Raw genomic sequence first — 23,876 nt, forward strand, 5'->3', positions numbered from 1 at the left:
AACAAAAGTGCGACCACCCAGCCAATATAGGTAAAAAGCTTTTGCTGCCTCGGGACTCCACAATACAGCTTCCTTTCAATTCATTATGCATGCTAACGTCAGGCAATGCATTTCATTTGAATAGAAATATAAACGAAAAATGTTAAATTACCATTATTTATTGTCGAATTTCTGTCCAAATAAAACATGAGCGCACGTCACTACAGCGTCTGCCGCCGCGGCCAGTCCTGTAGTTACACCTGTCTGCCTGTAGAGGGCAGCGCCGAGCTCCAGTCGCCGCTGTCGCTCTTTTTTGTTTGGTCTGAGAGAACTGAAGAAAAAGAAGAAGAAGCTGCGGGAGGGAAATAAACATGTCTGCTCCGAAAACCATCCCCAAAGATGCTCAGGTACAACCTTTAACGACATCAGAAATGTCAAATCCATGTCAGAAACAAGATGCCGTCAGAGTTGTGTAATCGGTGCACGAACTGCTCGTTTAGCCTGTGAGCTAACTAGCACGTAGACTAAACCGGTTAGCTTAGCATGTAGCATGTAGCTCCGCGCTGTTTGGGTTCACTTTACTACAGGACTTTACAGCAGCGGTTTGTGTTTGTGTGCAGGTGATGATGCAGATCCTGAAGGACATGGGCATCAGCGAGTACGAGCCGCGGGTCATCAACCAGATGCTGGAGTTCACCTACAGTGAGTGAGAAACGAACACTAATAATCTCATCAGAGGTGTCAAAAGTATTCACATTCATTACTCAGGTAGAAGTATAGATACTAGAGTTTAAAAATACTCCTGTTGAAGTATCAACTCATAGTTTTTTTTTTAAAGGCCGAAATGAAATAGAGTAACGAGGCTGTTTTTAAAATGTAAGGAGTAAAAAGTACAGATAATTGCGTGAAAATGTAAGGAGTAAAAGTAAAAAGTCGTCTGAAAAAATAATTACTCCAGTGAAGTATAGATAACCAAAATTTCTACTTAAGTAAGGTAACAAAGTATTTGTACTTTGTTACTTGACACCTCTGCGAATAATAAATAAATTATATAAAAAAAACAGAGAAAGACTGTACTCTGCTTGCTGAATTGAAAAAAATATAAAAACAGTAAAAGTGCAGTGGTTTAAAGTGCTTTTTTTTGCAGTAATGTCATGCGACTGTGACTAGATAATGACAGCAACAACTACAACAACACCATTAAAAACTATATGGAACTGTTAAAAAGTCTGACTGACATAGGGATAAAAGACTTCCAGAAAATCTCTGTCTTGCACTGGGGGTGTTTCAGTCTGCGACTGCCTGATAAGCTCCTATCAGGGCGCTCACCGTCACACGCAGGGGTGCGAGGAGTTGTCCATTATAGATGTCAGTTTCTGCAACATTCTCCTCTCACCCACCTGCTCTACAGACTCGAGGGCCTGCCAGGACAGAACTAGCTTTTTTGATCAGTTTATTCATTTTTTTTTCTTGTCCCTTCCTGAGCTCCCCCCTCTCCAACAGACAACAGAATAAAGAACAACTGATGCAACAATACTATCATAAAAGGTGTTTAAAAGTGGTCTACAGACCCCAAACGCCCTCAGTCTTCTTAGCAGGTGTAGCCGACTTTGTCCCTTTTTGTATATGGTTCATTCATCAGTGTTGTCTGCCCAGTCCAGTGGTGATCTGTGATCAAAATGTAATTGAGAATTCTTTAGTCTTTTCCAGTGGCGATTTTGGTCTGTAAATTTTGGTGGGGCCATGCTGGAAAATCTTATGCAATCAGTATCAAGTGAGAGAAGGGACCACAGCACCTTTGACCACAAAATTGCAGCTGAATAATGCCATCATCACACAAACAGTGCCCATCTAACGACATATATTATCATATCAATAGCGCTACCAAATGGGCAGTGTTCAAGAGCTCATATCAAATACTCAAGATCGAAACAGCAACGTGACAGCAATAAAAACACAATGCACAAGCACGACCGTGCACGAGCATGGCGTGTACGGCGCACATGCAATACACAGCAATTAATAAAGCCACCACACAGAGTTTACCACAGCCAAACAGCCATTTCAGCACCACAGACAGGTAAACAGCTCCATCAGCGTCGGGGAGCCCACGTGAGGTTGTGTCCCCCCCACACCCACACCCACACATGTATCACCAGTTGCGCATTACACAAAGTCCACTATAATTCAAAGAATATAAGTACATGGTCAGTTCCACTATAAAAATCTGTTAGACTCACCGTTGACGCTCCCGGTTAACCAGAGTTTCCTTTTGAACCATTCCTTATTAAATGTCCTCGTTTTGTCTTTTCCGGCTTGACAAATGGTTAAATCATCCGGTCGATGTGGTCCCAAACGTTTTATTTCCAACTTCTGCTCAATTGATAAAGTGCTAAATCGCACACTCACCAAATAGTCAACTTCATTCATTTTGAAAGAATGAAACGTCACCTATCAATCAAAGTACGTAGCCGGCGTACGGCGCGCGTCGCCGCGACCTACGCCGTAGGTTCTGCGTTGGTGTAACGCAGAACCATAAACCAGCCTTTATTCTGGCGCGGTTTGAAAAAGACAAGCGAGTGATTATGTACATTCACTGAGTGAATATTAGGGAAGTAAAATATTTATTTCTCGCTAGAAATAGTTTTTTTTTATTCAGTCCGCAAATGACGGCGAAAAGCATTCTGGGAAATTCTGGGAACAGCCAATCACAGAGTGAGCTGTTTGACCGCCGTCTGCTTCAGTTCAGAGCAGCCAATGAGAGGCGCTCTGGGGCCCTGAGCTCGCGGCCCCACTGTCGAAGCTAATGTGTGCGCTGTACACGCGCAGGCGCGCGCAGCAGTTCACCAGTTAACAACATTACAGGCAGAGGGGACATCTCCGCCGTGCCCCACCGAGCGGAAACAGAGGGGCTGGATCAGGCAGGGCGAACTATTTACACACAGTTACACTACAAAAAGTGTCAGCAGATCAAATTAAGTTGCATCAAATGAAAACTGCGGACATTTCATTGGAGACAAATTTATTATGAACTTATGTTTAATGACACATAATCTTCCCCTGCGCAGCAGCGCACTCTGGTGGGGCCGTGCCCCACCGGCCCCTAATGCAAAGACGCCACTGGTCTTTTCTGTTTCAATCAAAAATAACCAAACTTTTAGATTTTAATGATGGAAACCAACATGTGAATTCTCTTTACAGAGTGAATTACAACCACAACCAGGCCTGCTCACAGTAGTAACGGACAATAACAACAAGATGTGCAATATGTGTCTACCTCATAAACATCCTACATGCTTTTTTTTTTTTTTTTTTTTTTTTTGCACTTTCTCTTTTTTTTCCCCGTACTGCATTACTTTTATTTTCATTCCAATGTATACAGTACTGTCTCAGAAAATTAGAATATTGTGATAAAGTTCTTTATTTTCTGTAATGCAATTTAAAAAAAAAAAAAAAAAAAAAAAAAAAAAAAAAATAATGTCATACATTCTGGATTCATTACAAATCAACTGAAATATTTCCAATTTTTTGAGATAGGATATTTGAGTTTTCTTAAGCTGTAAGCCATGATCTATATATATATTATTATTATATTAAAATAATAAAAGGCTTGCAATATTTCAGTTGATTTTTAATGAATCCAGACATTTCTGCATTACAGAAAATAAAGGACTTTATCAAAATATTCTAATTTTCTGAGACAGTCCTGTATACTGTTTATATTTTGTAATTATTTATTTTTTTTACTTTAACCTTTCGCTGCATGTGTGTGTCGAGTGTAAAGGGAATAGTAAAGGACAATCTAATCTAGTTGATGAATCGGTCAAATTGTCTTGTGTGCAGGAAGTAACTGTGTCTAGAGAGTTTATACATCTGCGCCAACTTTAGAGAAACACAGACGATAAGTGAATAAATGTCCCTGAATGTTTCCTACTAAACTTAAACCAACTAGATTCCTGCGGCGTGATGGCCTGTAAAGGTTTTACATTTGTCAACAGCTCTGTCACCCACAACTACTGCTGCCTCCTGTGGGTTCTCTCCCAGTTAGGAACTGGTACCAAACATTACTTGGTAACCATCCCTAGTTTTGGGGAAGCAGATTCCAGATAAACAGATCTGCAGGTTTGTTCACTGACAACTTGTCAGAAGATAAACCCTGGAGGATGCAGAAGTGTGTCACTGATGGGACACGATGGTCTGGAAAGTCCTCATGTGATCTAAAGTCTCTGCTGTCGTTTGTCTTCAGGGTACGTGACAACCATCATCGAAGATGCAAAAATCTACGCCACACATGCAAAGAAGTCCAACGTGGACGCAGACGACATCAAACTAGCCATCCAGTGCCGCATGGACCAGTCGTTCACCTCGCCACCACCACGTGACGTAAGACTGCATCATCCTCGTCTTTCCCAATTCGTCCTTCACATGTTCTACCTGTCCGACATGTTTCTGTCCAATTTTAAGGGGATTGGTTGATTTTGTGACGTTAACTTACCAAAGATCAAGAGCGGCTTCTGAAAAGCTTCAAATCTTGACAATGAATTCTTCAGGAAGGAGCTGCTGTCCCCCACTGCTCTGAGTATTATTGTCCTCCGCTACCTGGAAGGACATCTGTTTTTGGAAGTTGATGGATGAAAACAGATGATCGTTAAAATGGCGTCCCGCCTGTCAATCATTCATTGTTCAATAGAGGAAAACGACTTAGAAACATGGCTTTTCCGTTTCCTTTCGGCTCTTCTCAACACATGAAACATTCATGACCGTTGCGCATTCACAATCACAGTCATCTTAAATCACTGATTGATCACAGCAATTGATTATTTGTAACAGGCAAAGTGATATTTATTGGATAATTTAGACGAATAAGTGAATAAATTACAGCGGATGTGTCGTCATGAGTTCTTGGAGCAGCTTTGAAACGCCAGGAGAAGTTAGTTTCGTTTAGTCTGTTTGTACTTTTACCTTCATTAAAGGGCTGAAGGTCGTGTCTCATCACGAAACTATTATTTTGTTAACAGTGTACAATGTTTTAACTAATGATGCACCGAAATAAAAATTTGTGGCCGAAACCGAAAATAATAATAAACACTTGGCCGAATACCGAACAATACCGAACATGGTTCTTCGCAGTTTTTCATTTATTTTGCCAATTTTTTCACCATTGCATAAATCAAATAAATTTGATTTAGGCATGCTTTTCAAAGAAAAAAATCTTTTACAAAATTACAAGGTAGAAAATATTTATTGAACATAAAAAACTCAACATTTTTTAATTTCCCAGCATTATGTTGTTTTGGTTCCACCTCCTGGTGAATGTTAGGTAAAATTCTTATGTGGTTACCTTTTGGTTGGCCAACGATTTATTTTTGTGGTGCGCAACCGTTACGGGAGCGGCCCATGGATGTATTATGGAGTGGCCACTCTATTTCCTTATATTACAACGCCGTTATTAATTGTTCGTTTTTTTTTTCCTACTTATTCCACCGAAAGTGTTTTTTTGCCGAATAATTTCGGTTACCGAACAATCGGTGCATCACTAGTTTTAACCGTTTCTCGTCTCAGTCTCGCGCTTCAACGTCTGCTCTGATGTTTTCAGTTCCTGTTGGAGGTTGCGAGGCAGAAGAACCAGACCCCGCTCCCGCTCATCAAACCCTACACGGGTCCTCGGCTTCCCCCGGACCGCTACTGTCTCACTGCCCCCAACTACCGGCTCAAGTCCACCCAGAAAAAGGTGGAGACGCGTGATCTTGAATTGTCGGCCCGCTTTCTCTGCTGCAGTTTAACGCTGCCGCTGTCTCCCTTCAGGTGACCTCGTCTGCCGGGAGGATAACCGTGCCTCGCCTCAGCGTCGGCGCCGTCTCCAGCAGACCGTCCACGCCCACCCTCGGTGAGTCGCTGAGCTGATGCAGATGTTGATCCAGATGTTGATCCAGATGTTGATCCAGATGTTGATCCAGATGCCTCAGACAGTTGGACTGGACCACTATGAGGCCTTGACCGGTGTTTTTCCCCCGCAGGAACGTCGTCTGTTCAGTCAGTCACCACCAAAGTCGGGACTCCGGTGTCTTTGACGGGTCAGCGGTTCACCGTTCAGATCCCACCAGCTTCACAGACGGCCACCACCAAAATCAGTAAGAACCTGCTCATTATCAGCTGCTGTCGCTGAGAAGATCTGCGGTCAGGAAAGAAATGTCCCAGCATGCTGTAGTGAGGCCTCCTGCCCAGATGTGGCAGTGTTTTAAACTTGTCTCATCAGGAGTACTTCTACTGCATCTTATCTTTATATCACCAGTACTTTTAGAGCTGGAAATGCAGGATTACTGTTTACTCAGAAACAGATTAATTCTGCTTTCTGGAATACAGGGGTGATAGCGCTCCGGCGTCACGCCGGATTTCCGGCGGTTCGTTGTGTTAACTCTGAGAGCTTTATTGGTTTGTTTTTTAGCTTGCTGGTGTTTTTTTTCTCTGGGATTTTTGAGTTATTTATGAAGAAGTTCTGAGCTCCGTGTGAACAGTAGCCTACTCGAGTTGAGGGGGGATGAGGGGTGATGTGATGGCACACCCCCCCCCTGAAATAAAAACGGTCCAAATCACACCCCCCTGAAATAAAAACGGTCCAAATCATCCCCCCTGAAATAAAAACGGTCCAAATCATCCCCCCTGAAATAAAAACGGTCCAAATCATCCCCCCTGTAAAACTGCCATCCCTCCTTTCCATCCCTTATGTCATTTCATCAATGAATGTGGTTTTACTGCTATTTCAACATTTAGAGTCATCACCAGAAAAATAACACCAGAAAAATAACTAATTTGACCATTTTCACCTGTTTCAAGTAAATTTTCACTTGAAATAAGTAGGAAAATCTGCCCGTGGGACAAGATTTATCTTCTCATTACAAGCAAAAAAATCTTGTTCCACTGGCAGATTTTTGTACTTATTTCAAGTGAAAATCTACTTGAAACAGACTGATTTATTGCTTGTGTAGTTGAAAAATACATGAGAACAGGACCTTGAAAAAAAATAATCACATATTAAATCGCAATCGTAATATTGAGGAAAAAAATCGCAATTAGATTATTTTCAAAAATCGTTCAGCCCTACATTAGAATCATAAGTGCTGCCACCTCATTGTAAACGGCATCATTTTTTGAGGCCATGTAAACCTGTATTTATACTAGTGTGGACATTAATGTTTTTCTACAATATTTCCTCCTCATGACAGTAAAATAGGCCATTCTAAGCCAATTTACTGCTTCACATGCGGTTGTGTTTGTGTGTGTTTGGCAGCGTGGAGGCATATCTACAAAAATATGGAAAATCTACAAAAGTCATCAGAATATTCAATTTAATGAACTATTTATCAAAATGTCCCAGGGAATCACACCCCTGGCCTATGTTGTTCAATTTACTCATTCTGTTTTCTATGGGCTGCATGTGGTGAGCTTGAACAGGACCATGGGTCAATTTACACCAGACTTACACTTTAAGAGGACAAAAAATGACAATTGTGTTGATCGGGGCATATATCTTGGTTTAGGGGCTCGCTTACCTCCCAGGGAAAAAAAGTTCAGGCTCAGGATTTTTTTTTACTATCACCCCTGGGAATAACTGGATCGGGTTTTAATCAATAGATGAAGTCCTGTCGATTATAATCCAATCAACCCAAGACTTTTGACTCAGTTCTGATGAATAAAAGTCTGGAGATCCAGTTCAGTGCAAATGTTCTGATGAATGATTCTGATATCGAAGGTGATTTTTTTTTGTTTTCAGATCGAATATTTTCAATAAAAGTGCAATTAAAATAATAAACTTGAACATAAAGTTAAAAACAACAATTCATTATCTGAACACAATAAATCAGGTAGGGCAGTTGCAACCGTGAAGGATGAAGTAAGAATGTATTTAATTATTTAGATCTCAGTCGTGTGTTGGTTTCTGATCAGGAGATTACATCAATATTGGCCTCCGATCACGATCAAAGGAGTCAAAACGCATCAATTCATTGCGATTTGAAATGTTCAAGGGTCGATTTTTAAAGTGGCGATAACTCGACCGTCGCCGCTGCTGCCGTGAGCTGAATCGCACCGCGGCTTCTGCACAGCCGACCAGCCGACCTCCAGGGTCGCACTCACGCGGACCTTGGTTTCATTACAGTTCCTCGGCCGGCCGCTAGAGGCCGCAGAAGCTCACCTCCGCTTTAACTTAAAATGTCCAACTTTAGAGTAGAAAAACACATATTTACAGTCTGGTTCAAAAAAACGTTTTGGTCTCAATCGTTTGATTTCACTTCCGTGACGACTCTGAAGGGGGCGGAGGTTTTTGTACCACGTCAGGAGAGTTTAACGGCTGTCAGATCCATCTGGCAACTTTAAAATAAACAACTAGCGCAAAATCTTGCGACTTTCAGGCCTTTTTGAAGAGTTTTGGAGACTAACAAGAAAGCTGCGGTTGTTCCTAGTGCTGGGCGGTATACCGGTTCATACCGAATACCGGTGTTTATTTTTCTTATGATATGAATTTTTCATATACCGTAATACCGGTGAGTAGCGCACACAACGTTGGGAACGCCGCGCAGCGCGGCGGAACGTAGCGCCGCTGATCACTGTTTGTGTGGGGACAGTTTAGCGACTGAACAGTGAGCAGAGCCGGCAGGGAAAAGTCAACAGTGCTGCGTGTCCGCGTGTAACTTAAATCTACCATGGCCCCAGCGTTAGGGCTCCGCCAAGTGAGGTTTTATAAATATATGGGCTTTATAAATTTATTAAATATATGAGCGCGGCGCCGAGCACGAGCCGGGCGCACAGTGAGTCGCGCTGTGAAGCCTGATTTATGGTTCCGCGTTAAATCGACGCGGAGCTTTCGCCGCTGGGATTTTTGAGTTATTTATGAAGAAGTTCTGAGTTCCCTCTGAGCAGTACTCGAGTTGAGGGGGGGTGAGGGGTGATGTGATGGCATCCTCCCCCCAGAAATAAAAACGGTCCAAATCATCCCCCCCTGAAATAAAAACGGTCCAAATCATCCCCCTGTAAAACTGCCATCCCTCCTTTCCATCATTTCATCAATGAATGTGGTATTACTGCTATTTCAACATTTAGAGTAATCACCAGAAAAATAACTTATTTGACCATTTTCACCTTGAAATTTCACTTGAAATAAGTAGGAAAATCTGCCAGTGGGACAAGATTTATCTTCTTATTACAAGCAAAAAAATCTTGTTCCACTGGCAGATTTTCCTACTTATTTTAAGTGAAAATCTACTTGAAAACAGACTGATTTATTGCTTGTGTAGTTGAAAAAATACATGAGAACAGGACCTTGAAAAAAATAATCTCATTGTAAACGGCATCATTTTGTGAGGCCCTGCAAATCTGTATTTATACTACTGTGGACATTAATGTTTTTCTACAATATTTCTTTCTCATTACAGTAAAATAGGCCATTCTAAGTCAATTTACTATCTTCCAAATCATTAGAAAATGTGGTTAACACCCAGTTGTGCATGAAAAAAAAAATACCGTGATATACCGTGAAACCGATATAATTTTGAAAAATACCGTGATATAAATTTTTGGTCATACCGCCCAGCACTACGTTCACCTCTACAACTCCAGAGAGTAGCTAAACTAGTAGTGCAGTAGAGGAAAAGTATTTTCTACTGCAGGGGAGGTGGCGACAGCACATTGAAGAACTTTACTCAATCGGTTTACATATTTAGTTAAATTATAAGGCTATTAAACACCTAACAAAGCTTAAAACTAACAATTTTATCATATTTTTTTTCAACTTTTGTAAGAAGCCATCAGATGTCAACAGACGACATAAATCTGTCTTTTATTTGTTGTTGTTTTTCTAAGAATAGCTTTAATTTAGATGTCCTTTTCCAGCGTATAAATACATAATCTACAAACACACTTTCTAACACTTTCTTTAAATGAACCAAAATCCTCGAGATGAAAATAGTGACCTCAAGAATCGAGTGAAAGATGATTAGTCGTAGCGGCCGGGGAACATCGGCGGCCGGATGTTTGCAGTGTTGAAGAAGGTGTTGCTAACTCGTCCTCTTTGTCCCGACAGCGACGCCGTCCACACCCGCCGTGTCCAACGTCCTCATCAACCCGTCTCTGATCGGCTCCAAGAACATCCTCATCACCACCAACCTCGGGTCTCAAAACGCCGGCGGAGAGTCGCTGAAGAGGAAGCACGAAGACGACGACGACTACGACGCTTTATGACGACGATGCTGGAGTTTATTTTTATTTTTTAATCATCTTTCTTACATCGCTTCAAAATGACAGGAAAAAAAAAACGGACTAAAGCCCGTCTCGGGCTGGTTAAGAACTCCTCGTGTTAGTTAGTGTTTGGTAGAACGCTTGTCGACCCAGAGAAGAAGACTCGTCCCGCGAGTCGACCCGTGAAACCTGCTGACATCCTTCACAATAAATGGTGTTAAAATAAAAATTGGGCTGCTTGTACTTTGAACTTGCGGTTGGTGTTTCCATGAATGAGTTTGCATTAAAATAAATAATCGGATTCACGGTTTGCAGTTAAGTGTGAAGCAGCAGGAAGAGACGTCAGGTTTGATTAAATGGTTTATTGAATGAATTGAGCTAATATTTAATATGATGCATCGCACGTTTGTCACACTTAAATGTTTCAGGTCATCAAACAAATTTAAACAAAGATAACAAGTTAAAACAAAATGCAGTTTTTAAATGAAGGTTTTTATTAGGGGGAAAAAAAGGGAGGGAAAAAAAATCCAAGCCTACATAACCCTGTGTGAAAAAGTGACCCCCCATCCCCCTTTTAAAGCCTAAATTATCTGTGGTTTATCACATCTTTGGAAAGCTGAGTTCAATTTCTCCAGCCACACTCAGGCAAGATTACTGCTACACCTGTTTTCAATCAAGAAATCACTTAAATAGGACCTGCCTGTCAAAGTGAAGTAGAACAAAAGATCCTTTAAAAGCTACACATGCTGTGATCCAAAGACATTCAGGAACAAATGAGAAACAAAGTAATTGAGATCTGTCAGTCTGGGAAAGGTTACAAAGCCATTTCTAAAGCTTTGGGACTAGTGAACCACAGTGAGAGCCATTATCCACAAATGGCCAAAACATGGAACAGTGGTGAACCTTCCCAGGAGGCCGGCCGACCAAAATGACCCCAAGAGCAGCGACGGCTCATCCAAGAGTCAGAAAAGACCCCAGAACAACATCCAAAGAACTGCAGGCCTCCCTTGCCTCAATTAAGGCAAGTGAGGCCTGCCTGTGGTGTCTGAGCACCAAAGAGCAGCAGGAGGACGGTATAAAAACAAGTGTGTATCGCCTGTACAGTAAAACGGTAGATGGGACACTTAGGGAATAAGATCGTAGGAAGTAAAGTGAAATTAAATAATTAGACTCAGAACAATGAAGAACAATTTTTTTTAACTTTATTTTTATTCCATCTGTCTCTCAGGTTCGGGGATTTGCCGACCAATCAGATGCTTATTATTGGTGCGATCATCCTGAAACCTGGGATCAGACCTGCACCGCCAGCTAGAGTCGGTTTTTGGGCGTTTGTGGAAAGGCAGCAGTCTATTTATCTGCAGCGTCCACAACCCACAAGTTTGTCTAGACTAGAGCCACGAGTTTAACACATAATGTTTTACAATGTTTTGATAATCTAACCAAAGTTCTGGATAAGCATGAAAGATGTGTGGAACAATTCAATTCAATTCAATTTTATTTGTGTAGCGTCTAATACAACAGATGTCTCCAGACGCTTTCCAGAGACCCAGAACATAAACCCCCGAGCAATTATTACATAAACAATGGCATGTAAAAACTCCCCTAGTGGGAGAAAAAGCCTTAAGCCAAACAGTGGCAAGGAAAAACTCCCCTTTAGGAGGGAAGAAACCTTGAGCAGGACCAGGGTCATCCCTGCCGAAGGAACAGGGATGAGACCCAGAAGATGTTGTTGCTAGGCGACAGCCAGGTCCATTTTAAAGACAGCTTCCTCTGTGGCGGCTAGTCTTCAGCAGGAGCCTCCCCCCTTATGATCCATGTCCTGATCCAGGTTTCTTCCCTCTTAAAGGGGAGTTTGTACCTGCTGTTTATGTAATAATTGATTGGGGGTAATTTTCTGGGTCTCTGGAAAGATCCTGGAGACAACTGCTGTAATAGAAGCTATAAATACAATTGATTTGGAAAAAAATGAATACGAACACATATACATATTTAGTATTATACATTTGCACTTATACATTTTTAGTCTTCATACTATTTTGTATTTATTATCAAGCTTTATTAAACCAGGGGAAGAAACTATTGATTTAAAATCTGTGTTTTTAAGGGTGACCTTGCCAAAAACGGGAGAAAAAGCTACATAAATCACATCAGTGCCTGATCAAATTAATAATAAAGCGCACAAGATAAAAGTGCCGACGAAATAAGGAGAAAGTGGATAAGCAGTGTTTACTTGGAGACGGTTGAGTCGTTGAGAGCTCCAGGAACTCTGTGAACTCTGTGACCCCGCCTTTTGGCTCCGCCTCTGTTCTCTCTTACGTCCGCAGCTCAGGTTTAAATCCTGCCCACCAGCGGCAGCAGCTCATTCGTCTTTGTTCGAGAGGAAGAGAAAACATCGAAAATGAGCGGCAGAGGAAAAGGCGGCAAGGGACTCGGGAAAGGAGGCGCCAAGCGCCACCGGAAGGTGCTCCGCGACAACATCCAGGGAATCACCAAACCCGCCATCCGCCGTCTGGCTCGGCGCGGCGGAGTGAAGCGTATCTCCGGCCTGATCTACGAGGAGACCCGCGGGGTGCTGAAGGTCTTCCTGGAGAACGTGATCCGGGACGCCGTCACCTACACCGAGCACGCCAAGAGGAAGACGGTGACCGCCATGGACGTGGTGTACGCGCTGAAGAGACAGGGACGCACCCTGTACGGATTCGGAGGTTAAACATCTGATCAGACCTGAACAAAACGGCTCTTTTAAGAGCCACCCACTCATCCTGCAGAGCTACAATTCCAGTTGAACTCGCTTTACTTGAAATGAAAATCACATAATAGACCTTGCTGAGCAAAATGTTCATGGTGAGATGTCTATAAAAGTGGTGTACCTAAAAGATTATTTTTAATTTTCAAATTAATTTGATCCCACTTATAAAAAGCATATAACTAAAACCTGGTGAGCAAGTTACTGTCCTGCAAATGAAATACTGCAGCCATGTTACTCCATCTAGGGGATGGGTGAATATGACACTGTTGTATGGTCATACATACAGCTTTAAAAATAACACGCAAATGTTGAATACAAATTTTTTGTATTTTTTTTTTAAAATAAATTATGGTTTTGTCTGGTGTTGGGTCTTGATCGTCAGGGTAGACCAGTAGCCTCCGATGTTAAACATCTCATACCAACTGCTGTCTCATGAAATAAGTCAAAATCACATAAGCATTACAGGACTGTCTCAGAAAATTAGAATATTGTGATAAAGTTCTTTTTTTTCTGTAATGCAATTACAAAAACAAAAATGTCATACATTCTGGATTCATTACAAATCAACTGAAATATTGCAAGCCTTTTATTATTTTAATATTGCTGATCATGGCTTACAGCTTAAGAAAACTCAAATATCCTATCTCAAAAAATTACAATATTCTGGGAATCTTAATCTTAAACTGTAAGCCATAATCAGCAATATTAAAATAATAAAAGGCTTGCAATATTTGATTTGATTTGTAATGAATCCAGAATGTATGACATTTTTGTTTATTTAATTGCATTACAGAAAATAAAGAATTTTATCACAATATTCTAATTTTCTGAGATAGTCCTGTATGTTCAACATCTATAAAGCATCTATCAAGATAAAAAACACAGTAACTTGTGATTTGAGCCCATTAATTGTTTAAGCAAAATGTAGTATTTTATTGCAAAATAAAGATATCAAAACAAACATCTGAGCATGTTTGTTTTGGTGGTGTTGAGCTCTCGCTGCAGAGAATCCGGTGTACCACACGGTGATGCAGGATGTGGTTTAACGCTCTGACGGCTCTGTAGGCGGCCCGAGCAGCTTCTCCTCCAGGTGGTTTTCCTCTCAGGAAGTGGACTTGCTGCTGGGCCCTTCTCGCCCCCGCTGTGCTTTTGACAGACTATCTCAGAAAATTAGAATATTTTGATAAAGTTCTTTATTTTCTGTAATGCAATTAAAAAAACAAAAATATCATACATTCTGGATTCATTACGAATCAACTGAAATATTGCAAGCCTTTTATTATTTTAATATCGCTGATTATGGCTTACAGTTTAAGATTAAGATTCCCAGAATATTCTAATTTTTTGAGATAGGATATTTGAGTTTTCTTAAGCTGTAAACCATGATCAGCAATATTAAAATAATAAAAGGCTTGCAATATTTCAGTTGATTTGTAATGAATGCAGAATGTATGACATTTTTGCATTACAGAAAATAAAGGACTTTATCACAATATTCTAATTTTCTGAGACAGTCCTGTATGAGATGTGAACGCCTCAGAAGACCGAATGAGCGGAGCCTTTCACCGCCAGGTTTGCAGAAGTCCAGTATGAGTTCTTCTGTTTTTGTGTTCAGTGACAGGTTTTTGTTCCCCCACGTACTTCCCCAGTGGATCGGTTTGCTATGTATGCAAACTGCCCTGGCCTCGCTGTACCGGGTCCTGCCAGACCTGCAGGAGATGTTGCTCCTGAATGTCGTCCAGGGCTTTTGATCAGGGGAAACCCAGAGGCCTTTGTCACTTTGTCACTTTGTCACTGTGACGATGTCCAGGGTCTGTATGCACATGTAAGTCCTGGTGTTCAAATAAGGCCCAAATGGTGCAAAACTAGTCCTGCAGCTGAGGGAGAGCTCCTTCAGGCCATGTTTTTATTGTCTTTGTGCAGGGGCGTATGGCAAGGTACGGCAGCTGCCACACCTTGGCTTCAAGGGAAAATGTAAATGTTTGTTTTTTAAATACATTTATGGGATTACTCTGTGTCTATTTGTATTGATTATTCTATTACTTAATACATATAGAATAACTACAAATGCAAATCAGAACATGATCGATTTCACTAGTCATTATACACTGCAAAAACTCAAAATCTTAACAAGAATATTTGTCTTATTACTAGTGAAAATGTCTAAATTTTAGTAAAAAAAAATCTCATTACATTTTAGACAAGACTCAAAAACAACCATTTTCACCTGTTTCAAGTAGATTTTCACTTAAAATAAGTGGAAAAATCTGCCAGTGGAACAATATTTTTTTGCTTGTAATGAGAAGATAAATCTTGTTCCACTGGCAGATTTTTCTACTTATTTCAAGTGAAAATTTACTTGAAACAGGTGAGAATGGTCAAATAACAAGTTATTTTTCTGGTGATGACTCTTGTCTTAAGTGTAATGAGATTTTTTGACTAAAAATGATACATTTTAACTAGAAATAAGACAAATATTCCTGGTAAGATTTTGAGTTTTTTCAGTGAGTGAGACTGCATTTGAAAAAGTTCCAATTTTCTTGACCACACAGATAAGCTACATAGCAGACTTCTGTGATGAGTATTTGCTGGACGTGTTGATTGATACTCTAGTTAAGTTCTGTGACTCGTAACCTTGCCATACCTTAGCTTCCACTGAATTGACGCCACTGTCTTTGTGGCCTTGTTTTCCTCCAGAGGAGGGCGTATGCAGGGCTGAGGGAAGAGCAGAGGCCATCAGAATCCAGCCAGGTGCATGTTTGAGGTTGGAGCTGAAAGATACTCGTGTTCGTTTGTCTGGTGCACCATAAGAAAACCAGTGAACAGAATTCAAATGTTAATACAAGCTTTTATTATATCATGCACAATGTTTTCCAGCCGGAGGTAAACTTTTCTCAAACCAAATATATTTACATATTTATACTGAAAAGGGAGGTGTTTTGTACGTTATAGGAGCAGATATTGAACCTTATCTGGGAGGCAACTGCAGTGGAAGAAACTTAAACATGTCACACTTTCAGCCATATATTTTCTGTTGTCTATCTCTAATAATCCGACATGTCAACCCAGCAAAGATCCACGACAACCAAAACCCAGAGAAAAACAGGAGGGGACCCATCAATCTTAAACATCTGTTCCTCTTCACCGTCCTCACCTAAAGAAGAACTAGAGCTAATCAGTCTGGTCATAAAAACAGGAGGAGGTTCTGTGCTGAGAGCAACCACCAGTGTACAATCTTATAGAAAAAAACACTCATACTCAATTTCATAAAATCCTAACACAACCCTTCAAACCTTTAAACAGTGTCATTAAATCCTAACAGAGGAAACGTAGTGGCACATTTCACCGGTGAAACCCCCACCGGGGGACCATGTGGAGCTACGGTTAATTTAAACGTTGTGATTTCATTCGTGTTGTAATGCCGCGTTCCATTTGTCCTCGGAAGTGGGGATTTCCCAGTTCCCAGTAGGAATTTTCAACTGGAACGCCCCTCGAAGTGGGATTTCCCACTGGGAAAGTGGGAGAGTCTTCACCACCCCCGAGTTCACATTCCAAGATGGCTGCCCCGGTTGTAAACAGTAGAAGAGAGCTCTGTAAAAATTCGTAGCACTTCATTCTAGTTTTGGTCACACTAAATCAGTCGTATACAAGTATTGTTCGGCATATATATGCTGCTATAGTGTAATTTACATTTTTCAAGTGGTATATGCGAACTACAAACTTGTTTTCCTACTTTGTAACTGGAACTCTGATAACTCGGCTGTGACGTCATTCCCAGTTCCGAGTTCCGACTTCCGAGGTAAATGGAACGCAGCATAACGTCGTTGTTTTCAGTCCGCCCTGATAACAAACCGCCGCCATTTTACACAAAGACACTTCAGCTGGAAACAAGAGCTCCAGCCACGTGACCAGCTGAGCCAATCACAGGGGGGGGACGGCACACTTCATTTACATGGAGTCTTTATAAAGCTAGTCCCTCGGAGGGAGGAGTTCATCTCCGACCGTCATTGAAAGGAGAGGAAAATGCCCGAACCGGCGAAGTCCGCGCCCAAGAAAGGCTCCAAGAAAGCGGTGACCAAGACCGCCGGGAAGGGAGGGAAGAAGAGGAGAAAGACCAGGAAGGAGAGCTACGCCATCTACGTGTACAAGGTGCTGAAGCAGGTCCACCCCGACACCGGCATCTCCTCCAAGGCCATGAGCATCATGAACTCCTTCGTCAACGACATCTTCGAGCGCATCGCCTCCGAGGCGTCTCGTCTGGCTCACTACAACAAGCGCTCCACCATCACCTCCAGGGAGATCCAGACCGCCGTGAGGCTGCTGCTGCCCGGGGAGCTGGCCAAGCACGCCGTGTCCGAGGGAACCAAGGCCGTCACCAAGTACACCAGCTCCAAGTAGTGGCTGGTTGTTCCAAAACAACGGCCCTTTTCAGGGCCACACATCTGCACATGAGAGTTTGAGTCCTCAATTTAAACCCCGTTGTGCTTTTTTATTTGTCGACTATTATGAAGTGTGTTGAATATGCACACTCATTTGCACCTCACATCCACAACATCACCCGGACTGCATTCTTCCACCTCCGCAACATCTCCAGACTCCGTCCAGCACTGTCCCAATCCAGCACCGAAATCCTGGTCCACTCATTCATCACATCCCGTATTGATTACTGCAACGCCCTCCTCACTGGCCTCCCAACCAAACTCACCGACAAACTACAACTCATTCAGAACTCGGCCGCCCGGATCATCACCCGCACCAAGTCATCTGACCACATCACCCCCGTTCTTATCCAACTCCACTGGCTCCCAGTCCAATACCGTATCATTTATAAAAACCTCCTCCTCACCCACAAAGCCCTTCACAACCTAGCCCCCACTTACCTCTGTGACCTACTGAAAGAATACACCCCCTCCCGCACCCTCCGCTCAACCTCTGCTGGACTTCTTAAAAGGAACCCTGGCTATTAAGACATGTAGGTCTTAAAAGATAAATGTTGGTATCAATTATAACAATGTGATATAAAAAACCTTTTTGATGTCTTCGTTTTTATAAAATTTGAAAATATAATTTAACTACCGTATTTTCACGACCATACGGTGCACCGTGTGGAAAGGCGCACCCTCAGTTTTGTGTGTCATTTTTGGTTTTAAAACACACATACGGCGCACCGACCCAAAAGGCGCCGTCTACAGAGACGGAGCTGCACACACACACGCTGCAAAACACACACGCGCTAAAAATAGAGCGGAAGCAAAACTTAGTTTGATATTTTATTTCACTTTTCACATCAATCAAACCCTTCAAAGGTTCATATTCTGTTTCTGCATTAAAGAATTAAAAAAAAACCACCGGGTCGCCGCACATAAACCTGTCTCAGCCACCAGCCCTTTTCATTTCACTCTGGCTGGAAAAGTCTGTTCCCTCACCACAACCACTCAGTAATCAAGGACACTTACTAAACAACAGTTTTACATTCAACATTAATAGTTCATTACACTATATTCTTGGTTGTTTCCTGTTTCTGGACTAATTAGAAGTTTAGTGAAATGTAGTGAAGTTAAACACCATCTACAGCAGGGGTGTCCAAAGTCGGTCCTCGAGGGCCGCAGTCCTGCATGTTTTAGTTGTTTCCCTGCATCAACACACCTGATTCTAATTAACGGTCGTCACCACCTTGTCATCAAAGTCTGGATAGTTCTGTTGATGAGACCAAGCTCCTTGTATTACGGTTTGATAAAAAAAGGGACACATCTAAAACATGCAGGACACCGGCCCTCGAGGACCGACTTTGGACACCCCTGATCTACAGTTACAGAAGCATCAATATTGTTCACTAAACTCAAGCTGGAAAACATCAATGCCCTTTACACCTTTTGTCTATATTTATGATCTTGACTTGAACTGATTTGTTACTGTCCATAATATCTGCCACAGGACAGTACAGATTGAGATGTAGTGGGAACATTTTTTTTTTGATAACGGTCAGTAAAACGTTAGTAATACATGGTTGGCGTAATTGAGTAAAAGTTCTACTATTAATCCAAATAGTTAGGGTTAAGTTATGGCACTGAAAGAATGTAAATGGAATGGTTTAAGTATAAGAATAAGTTTAAGCAAACAAAAGGTCTCCATGGAGTGAGATACATGACGCTTTTCCACTAGTACCTACTCAGCGCGCCTCTACTCGCCCCCGTCTTGCGCTTTTCCACTACGGGCCGAGGCGGGTAGAGGCGTGCAGAGTAGGTACTTTTTATGTATCTATTCTGCCGAGGTTCTAAGCGTGTTGAGTCGGCCCTGTATCTGACGTCACCACAATACACGTCACTGATTGGTTGGGGGGCGGGGCCGTCAGATGTTTGAATCAGGAAGCGGGGAGTCGGCGCGAGAGCGACTCGCGGCTCGCAGTGATTTTATTATACAGCGCAAACGTCTGTTTCATGATCCAACTCTGAGGTGCAGATGTTCATAAACCTGGTGGCTGAGGAGAGAATTAAAAAAGGATGTAGACGGGCAATAAGGAACGATCAGATCTAGGCGCTCGGTCACTTCCCAGCCGCTTGTGGCTCTCAGCTGATTTTTCATCAGCGCCGATGAACAAAATTTTAAAAAAAGCGTCGCCGCTTGAAGCTTCTTTCACTCATTTTTTAACTTTATATTGAAAACAAGCCACAGACCCAGCAGCATCTATCATCTCCTCCAGGTTCTACATCTTTAGTGTTGTTGTCTTCTTTGTTTAGATCACACAATCAAATATGTCACAGCAGCTTCACCCCAACCCAACCACTTCTCACCTGGGTATCAAACAAACGAGGACGAGGCGTGCCGAGTTGAGTAGGTACTAGTGGATAAGCGCCAATAGTGAAAAAGTGAGGTGACAGAAATCATTTTGTTACTGAGCATTAATGTTCGTACTGTACTATTGTTACAACTACTCAGGAGTAGACTATTGATGAGTCAAGACACTGTTGTGTTTTTCAAGAGTAGAGTGTGATGACATCACATAGAATTCAATTGTAAAGTACTTATGGTATAATCCAATGATATGCACTTTAAACCCATTTCTTTCTTTATAGCTTTCTACAGAAAGATGCTGCCAGTATGAAGCATCTTAAAGTGAAATTGTTACCTTCATAAGCACCTATAAATTAAGTTTTAGGCACCATATCCTTTTGCCATTGTTGTACTATAAATGCTAATATTGAGGACAACATTTATTTTGCAGGGGAGGATTGTAGCGCCTGTTAATAAATAACGCCAGTAGGGGGCAGTAGGGGGCTGTGTGAGTAACATGATAGTGCTGGTTAGTACCGGAGAAGAAGCCCTTATTCTTTTTTTTTTTTTTATAAAAAAATCTTTATTTAAAAGAATTATCACAGAAGAGGAAGGGAACATGTGCCAGGGGTGATGTTCGTTATTCAAGAAGATTATACATATTACACAAGTTTACGGTTTTAATAGCCTTTTCATTTGTTGATTTAGTGATTAGTTTTAAGTAAAGTTCCATTTCTTTCTGGAAAACATAAAAGCAAAGGGTTTTCTTTGAAAATGTACTCTTATGAATTCATGAAATGTGGCAAGAAATAAAAACAGATTTATCAAAAAGTAACATTTTCCTTCTTTTTTAGGGAAACAATGGAAACCAAAAACAACATTTTCCCAATGTAAATTAAAATCTATAGTGAAAGAGTGCCCTGTGCGCCCTCTATGTAAAGCCCCTGGAGTTGTGAGAAAAAGAGTAGAAGTGTGTACTGAATGCATCCCAGCAGCCGTATGGTTTTACCCTGTCTGCCGGTGAAATAAAGTCCACGTCTTTGCACCAAGTCGTCCCAGTGAGTGGTGTAACAAAAACTGCCTTAAATAGTTAAACTTCCCTGAATTACTGCTTATGTCTAGACTAATTGCAAATAAAGACACGACAAGGAAAAAGATAAGATAAGATAAGATAATCCTTTAATAGTCCCACAGAGGGGAAATTTGCAGTTTACAGCAGCAAAGGGGATAGTGCAAAAACAAGAGGCATCAATAGGAATAGTAATAACACAGTAATAATAACACACTATAAACAGTAAACTGGTATATACAATAATAATAATAATAAGAAGAAAAATAAATAATAAGAAATACTAGTATATAAAAAAAATAACAGACGGATATTTACAGATGGATATTTACATAATTGCACGTTGCAGTTGTCTTGTCTATTTTGTTGTAATAGTACAGCAAAACAGTTGTCAGAATAAAGTGTATTTGTACATCACATTTCAGCCATGTAAGGTGCTTTATATGATGAAAATAATTAGACTTAAGCTAGAATAACAGTTAAGTACTAAAATTAACAATGTTTACATTTTAATTCAGATGGTTTAAATAATTCAAATTCAGCTGTAAAAAAATGAGTTTTTAACCTTTAATGGAGACAAAGATAACTTCATGTAATGTTTTTATTTTGAAATAAACGAGTACTTGAGCAATAAGTCTTTTTGTCCCGGAGAGCTTTGAACGTTTGAATCTTTTGCAGCCAATAGCTGGGCGGTTACTGATCACGTGGTGCAGTGTGGACCAATCAGCTCCGTCGCGCTCTATAAATACGCGTGACCGACCGTTACCTTGAATCAGATCCTCAACCCGAGAGTCAGAGCGAACATCGATATCAAACATGGCCAGAACCAAGCAGACCGCCCGCAAGTCCACCGGAGGAAAGGCTCCCAGGAAGCAGCTGGCCACCAAGGCTGCCCGCAAGAGCGCGCCGGCCACCGGCGGAGTGAAGAAGCCTCACCGCTACAGGCCCGGTACCGTGGCTCTGAGGGAGATCCGCCGCTACCAGAAATCCACCGAGCTGCTGATCCGCAAGCTGCCCTTCCAGCGGCTGGTCCGAGAGATCGCTCAGGACTTCAAGACCGACCTGCGCTTCCAGAGCTCCGCCGTCATGGCGCTGCAGGAGGCCAGCGAGGCTTACCTGGTCGGCCTGTTCGAGGACACCAACCTGTGCGCCATCCACGCCAAGAGAGTCACCATCATGCCCAAAGACATCCAGCTGGCCCGCCGCATCCGCGGAGAGAGGGCTTAGACACCCGACCCGTGGAAACACACACAACGGCTCTTTTAAGAGCCACCACATGTTCCTGGAGAGCTGGGTGTTCTGGTTAACTATTAAATTACAGATGTGGTTTTGTTTCTTACCTATACACATAGTTGAGTATTTTGTACACACATGCCCATATAAATATAATTATTTACACCATACTATCTCTATATTAACTCCATCTGCTCTATATCTAAGTATATATCTACCAGAGGTGGGTAGTAACGAGTTACATTTACCCAAAGCTGTGAACTTTCTGAACTCATAAGCTACCTCACACTGTGCAATATTTCTATTTCCTGTCCATAATGTCCCAATATTCCTTACCTATCTATGTGCAATACTCTTCCATCCTTTCAGTGCAATATTCTTCCACCCATCCAAGTGCAATATTCCTCCACCCATTCATGTACATTTTTATTCTCCCATTCACTCTTTTCTTATAGTGTGTATATATATATTTATGTTGACTATTTTTGTTGTTTACAGTCTGCATTTGTTTTGCACTTTGATGGAGCTGCTGCCTAATTTCATTGTAGAAGTATAATGATAATAAAGGCTTTCTATTTCTATTCTAGAGTAAGTTTTGGGAAATTATGTACTGTTATGAGTAGTTTTGAATCACTATACTTTTTACTTTTACTTGAGTAGATTTGTGAAGGAGAAACTGTTCCTCTTACTCCGCTACATTAGGCTACGTTGAGCTGTTACTTTTCTTTTATCCCTTTTATCCGCGTACGCGTCAATCTCATGACATCACTGGGTGATTCTTTGGGAAAAATGTTTGTTTTTGCATGTTTTGTCACATTTACACAGACTCAAACACACACAGAGTTTCTATGAGTTCATGGGCTTGTTCTAGTTCTGCCTGGTTAAAAAAGAAAAGTATAAAGGCATGACATTTTGTGCTACTTGTGCTTAATTTCTTAAGTTATTTTATTTATTTTATTATTTATTAAAGTACTTGAATTTACTTTAAGATTATTTTAATTTAAGCTATTTTTTATTTTTTATTAATTTTAATCTATTTTATTATTTTATTGATTTAATTTGCTTGAAGATGATTATTTTGTACTTTTGTCTGTTTGAATGGTTGTGTTAAAAAAATAAATCAGACGTTACTCAACAGTTACTCAGTACTTGAGTAGTTTTTTCACCAAGTACTTTTTTACTTTTACTCAAGTAATTATTTGGATGAATACTTTTTTACTTCTACTTGAGTCATATTATTCTGAAGTAACAGTACTTTTACTTGAGTACAATCTTTGGCTACTCTACCCTCCTCTGATATCTACTTACACACGTATTCACACACATACATATATATATATATATATACATATACATTCACCAATGCCATTGTTTATGTAATAATTGCTCAGGGGTCATGTTCTGGGTCTCTGGAAAGCGCCAAGAGACAACTTTTGTTGTATTAGACGCTATATAAATAACATTTGAATTGAATTGAATTCGTTGTCATTGAGAACAGTGACAAGTAAAGTTTTGTTTGTGTAGAATTTGTTATCTCACGGTAAAAACGATAAATTCCCGTTGATGACGTTTTTGTGTAAAGCTGATTTATGGTTCTGTGTTAAATCCACACACAATGTATGTGAAGGAAGGAAGGAAGGAAGGAAATGAGTCTGAAAGAAAGAAAGAAAGAAAGAAAGAAAGAAAGAAAGAAAGAAAGAAAGAAAGAAAGAAAGAAAGAAAGAAAGAAAGAAAGAAAGAAAGAAAGAAAGAAAGAAAGAAAGATAGATTTATAGTTAAAAAGGTGGAGTTGAATTGGTATTCTTTTTATCGTCATTTTTATCCTTATCGGGATAAATGCCAGAA

General features: G+C 41.0%; 4 protein-coding genes across 4 annotated transcripts; all 4 read left to right on the plus strand.

Moving 5' to 3' along the window:
- Positions 1-300: 300 nt before the first annotated feature.
- Positions 301-10,452, plus strand: taf9 (TAF9 RNA polymerase II, TATA box binding protein (TBP)-associated factor). Its single transcript, XM_061740446.1, has 7 exons — positions 301-386; positions 600-681; positions 4,226-4,362; positions 5,576-5,710; positions 5,785-5,866; positions 5,997-6,110; positions 10,055-10,452. Exons 1-7 carry the CDS (start codon positions 351-353, stop codon positions 10,210-10,212), a joined length of 744 nt encoding a protein of 247 aa, XP_061596430.1. The 5' UTR covers positions 301-350; the 3' UTR covers positions 10,213-10,452.
- Positions 10,453-12,590: 2,138 nt separating this feature from the next.
- Positions 12,591-13,409, plus strand: LOC133459999 (histone H4). Its single transcript, XM_061740456.1, has one exon. It carries the CDS (start codon positions 12,608-12,610, stop codon positions 12,917-12,919), a length of 312 nt encoding a protein of 103 aa, XP_061596440.1. The 5' UTR covers positions 12,591-12,607; the 3' UTR covers positions 12,920-13,409.
- A 3,558-nt stretch (positions 13,410-16,967) lies between these two features.
- On the plus strand, positions 16,968-17,360 carry LOC133459995 (histone H2B 1/2-like). The gene has a single exon (XM_061740451.1). It carries the CDS (start codon positions 16,982-16,984, stop codon positions 17,354-17,356), a length of 375 nt encoding a protein of 124 aa, XP_061596435.1. The 5' UTR covers positions 16,968-16,981; the 3' UTR covers positions 17,357-17,360.
- Positions 17,361-21,614: 4,254 nt separating this feature from the next.
- Positions 21,615-22,169, plus strand: LOC133459991 (histone H3). The gene has a single exon (XM_061740448.1). The coding sequence runs from the start codon at positions 21,615-21,617 to the stop codon at positions 22,023-22,025; it is 411 nt and encodes a 136-aa protein (XP_061596432.1). The 3' UTR covers positions 22,026-22,169.
- Positions 22,170-23,876: the final 1,707 nt, after the last annotated feature.

The sequence above is a fragment of the Cololabis saira genome, chromosome 14, assembly GCF_033807715.1.
Source record: "Cololabis saira isolate AMF1-May2022 chromosome 14, fColSai1.1, whole genome shotgun sequence".
Classification (NCBI taxonomy): Eukaryota; Metazoa; Chordata; class Actinopteri; order Beloniformes; family Belonidae; genus Cololabis; species Cololabis saira.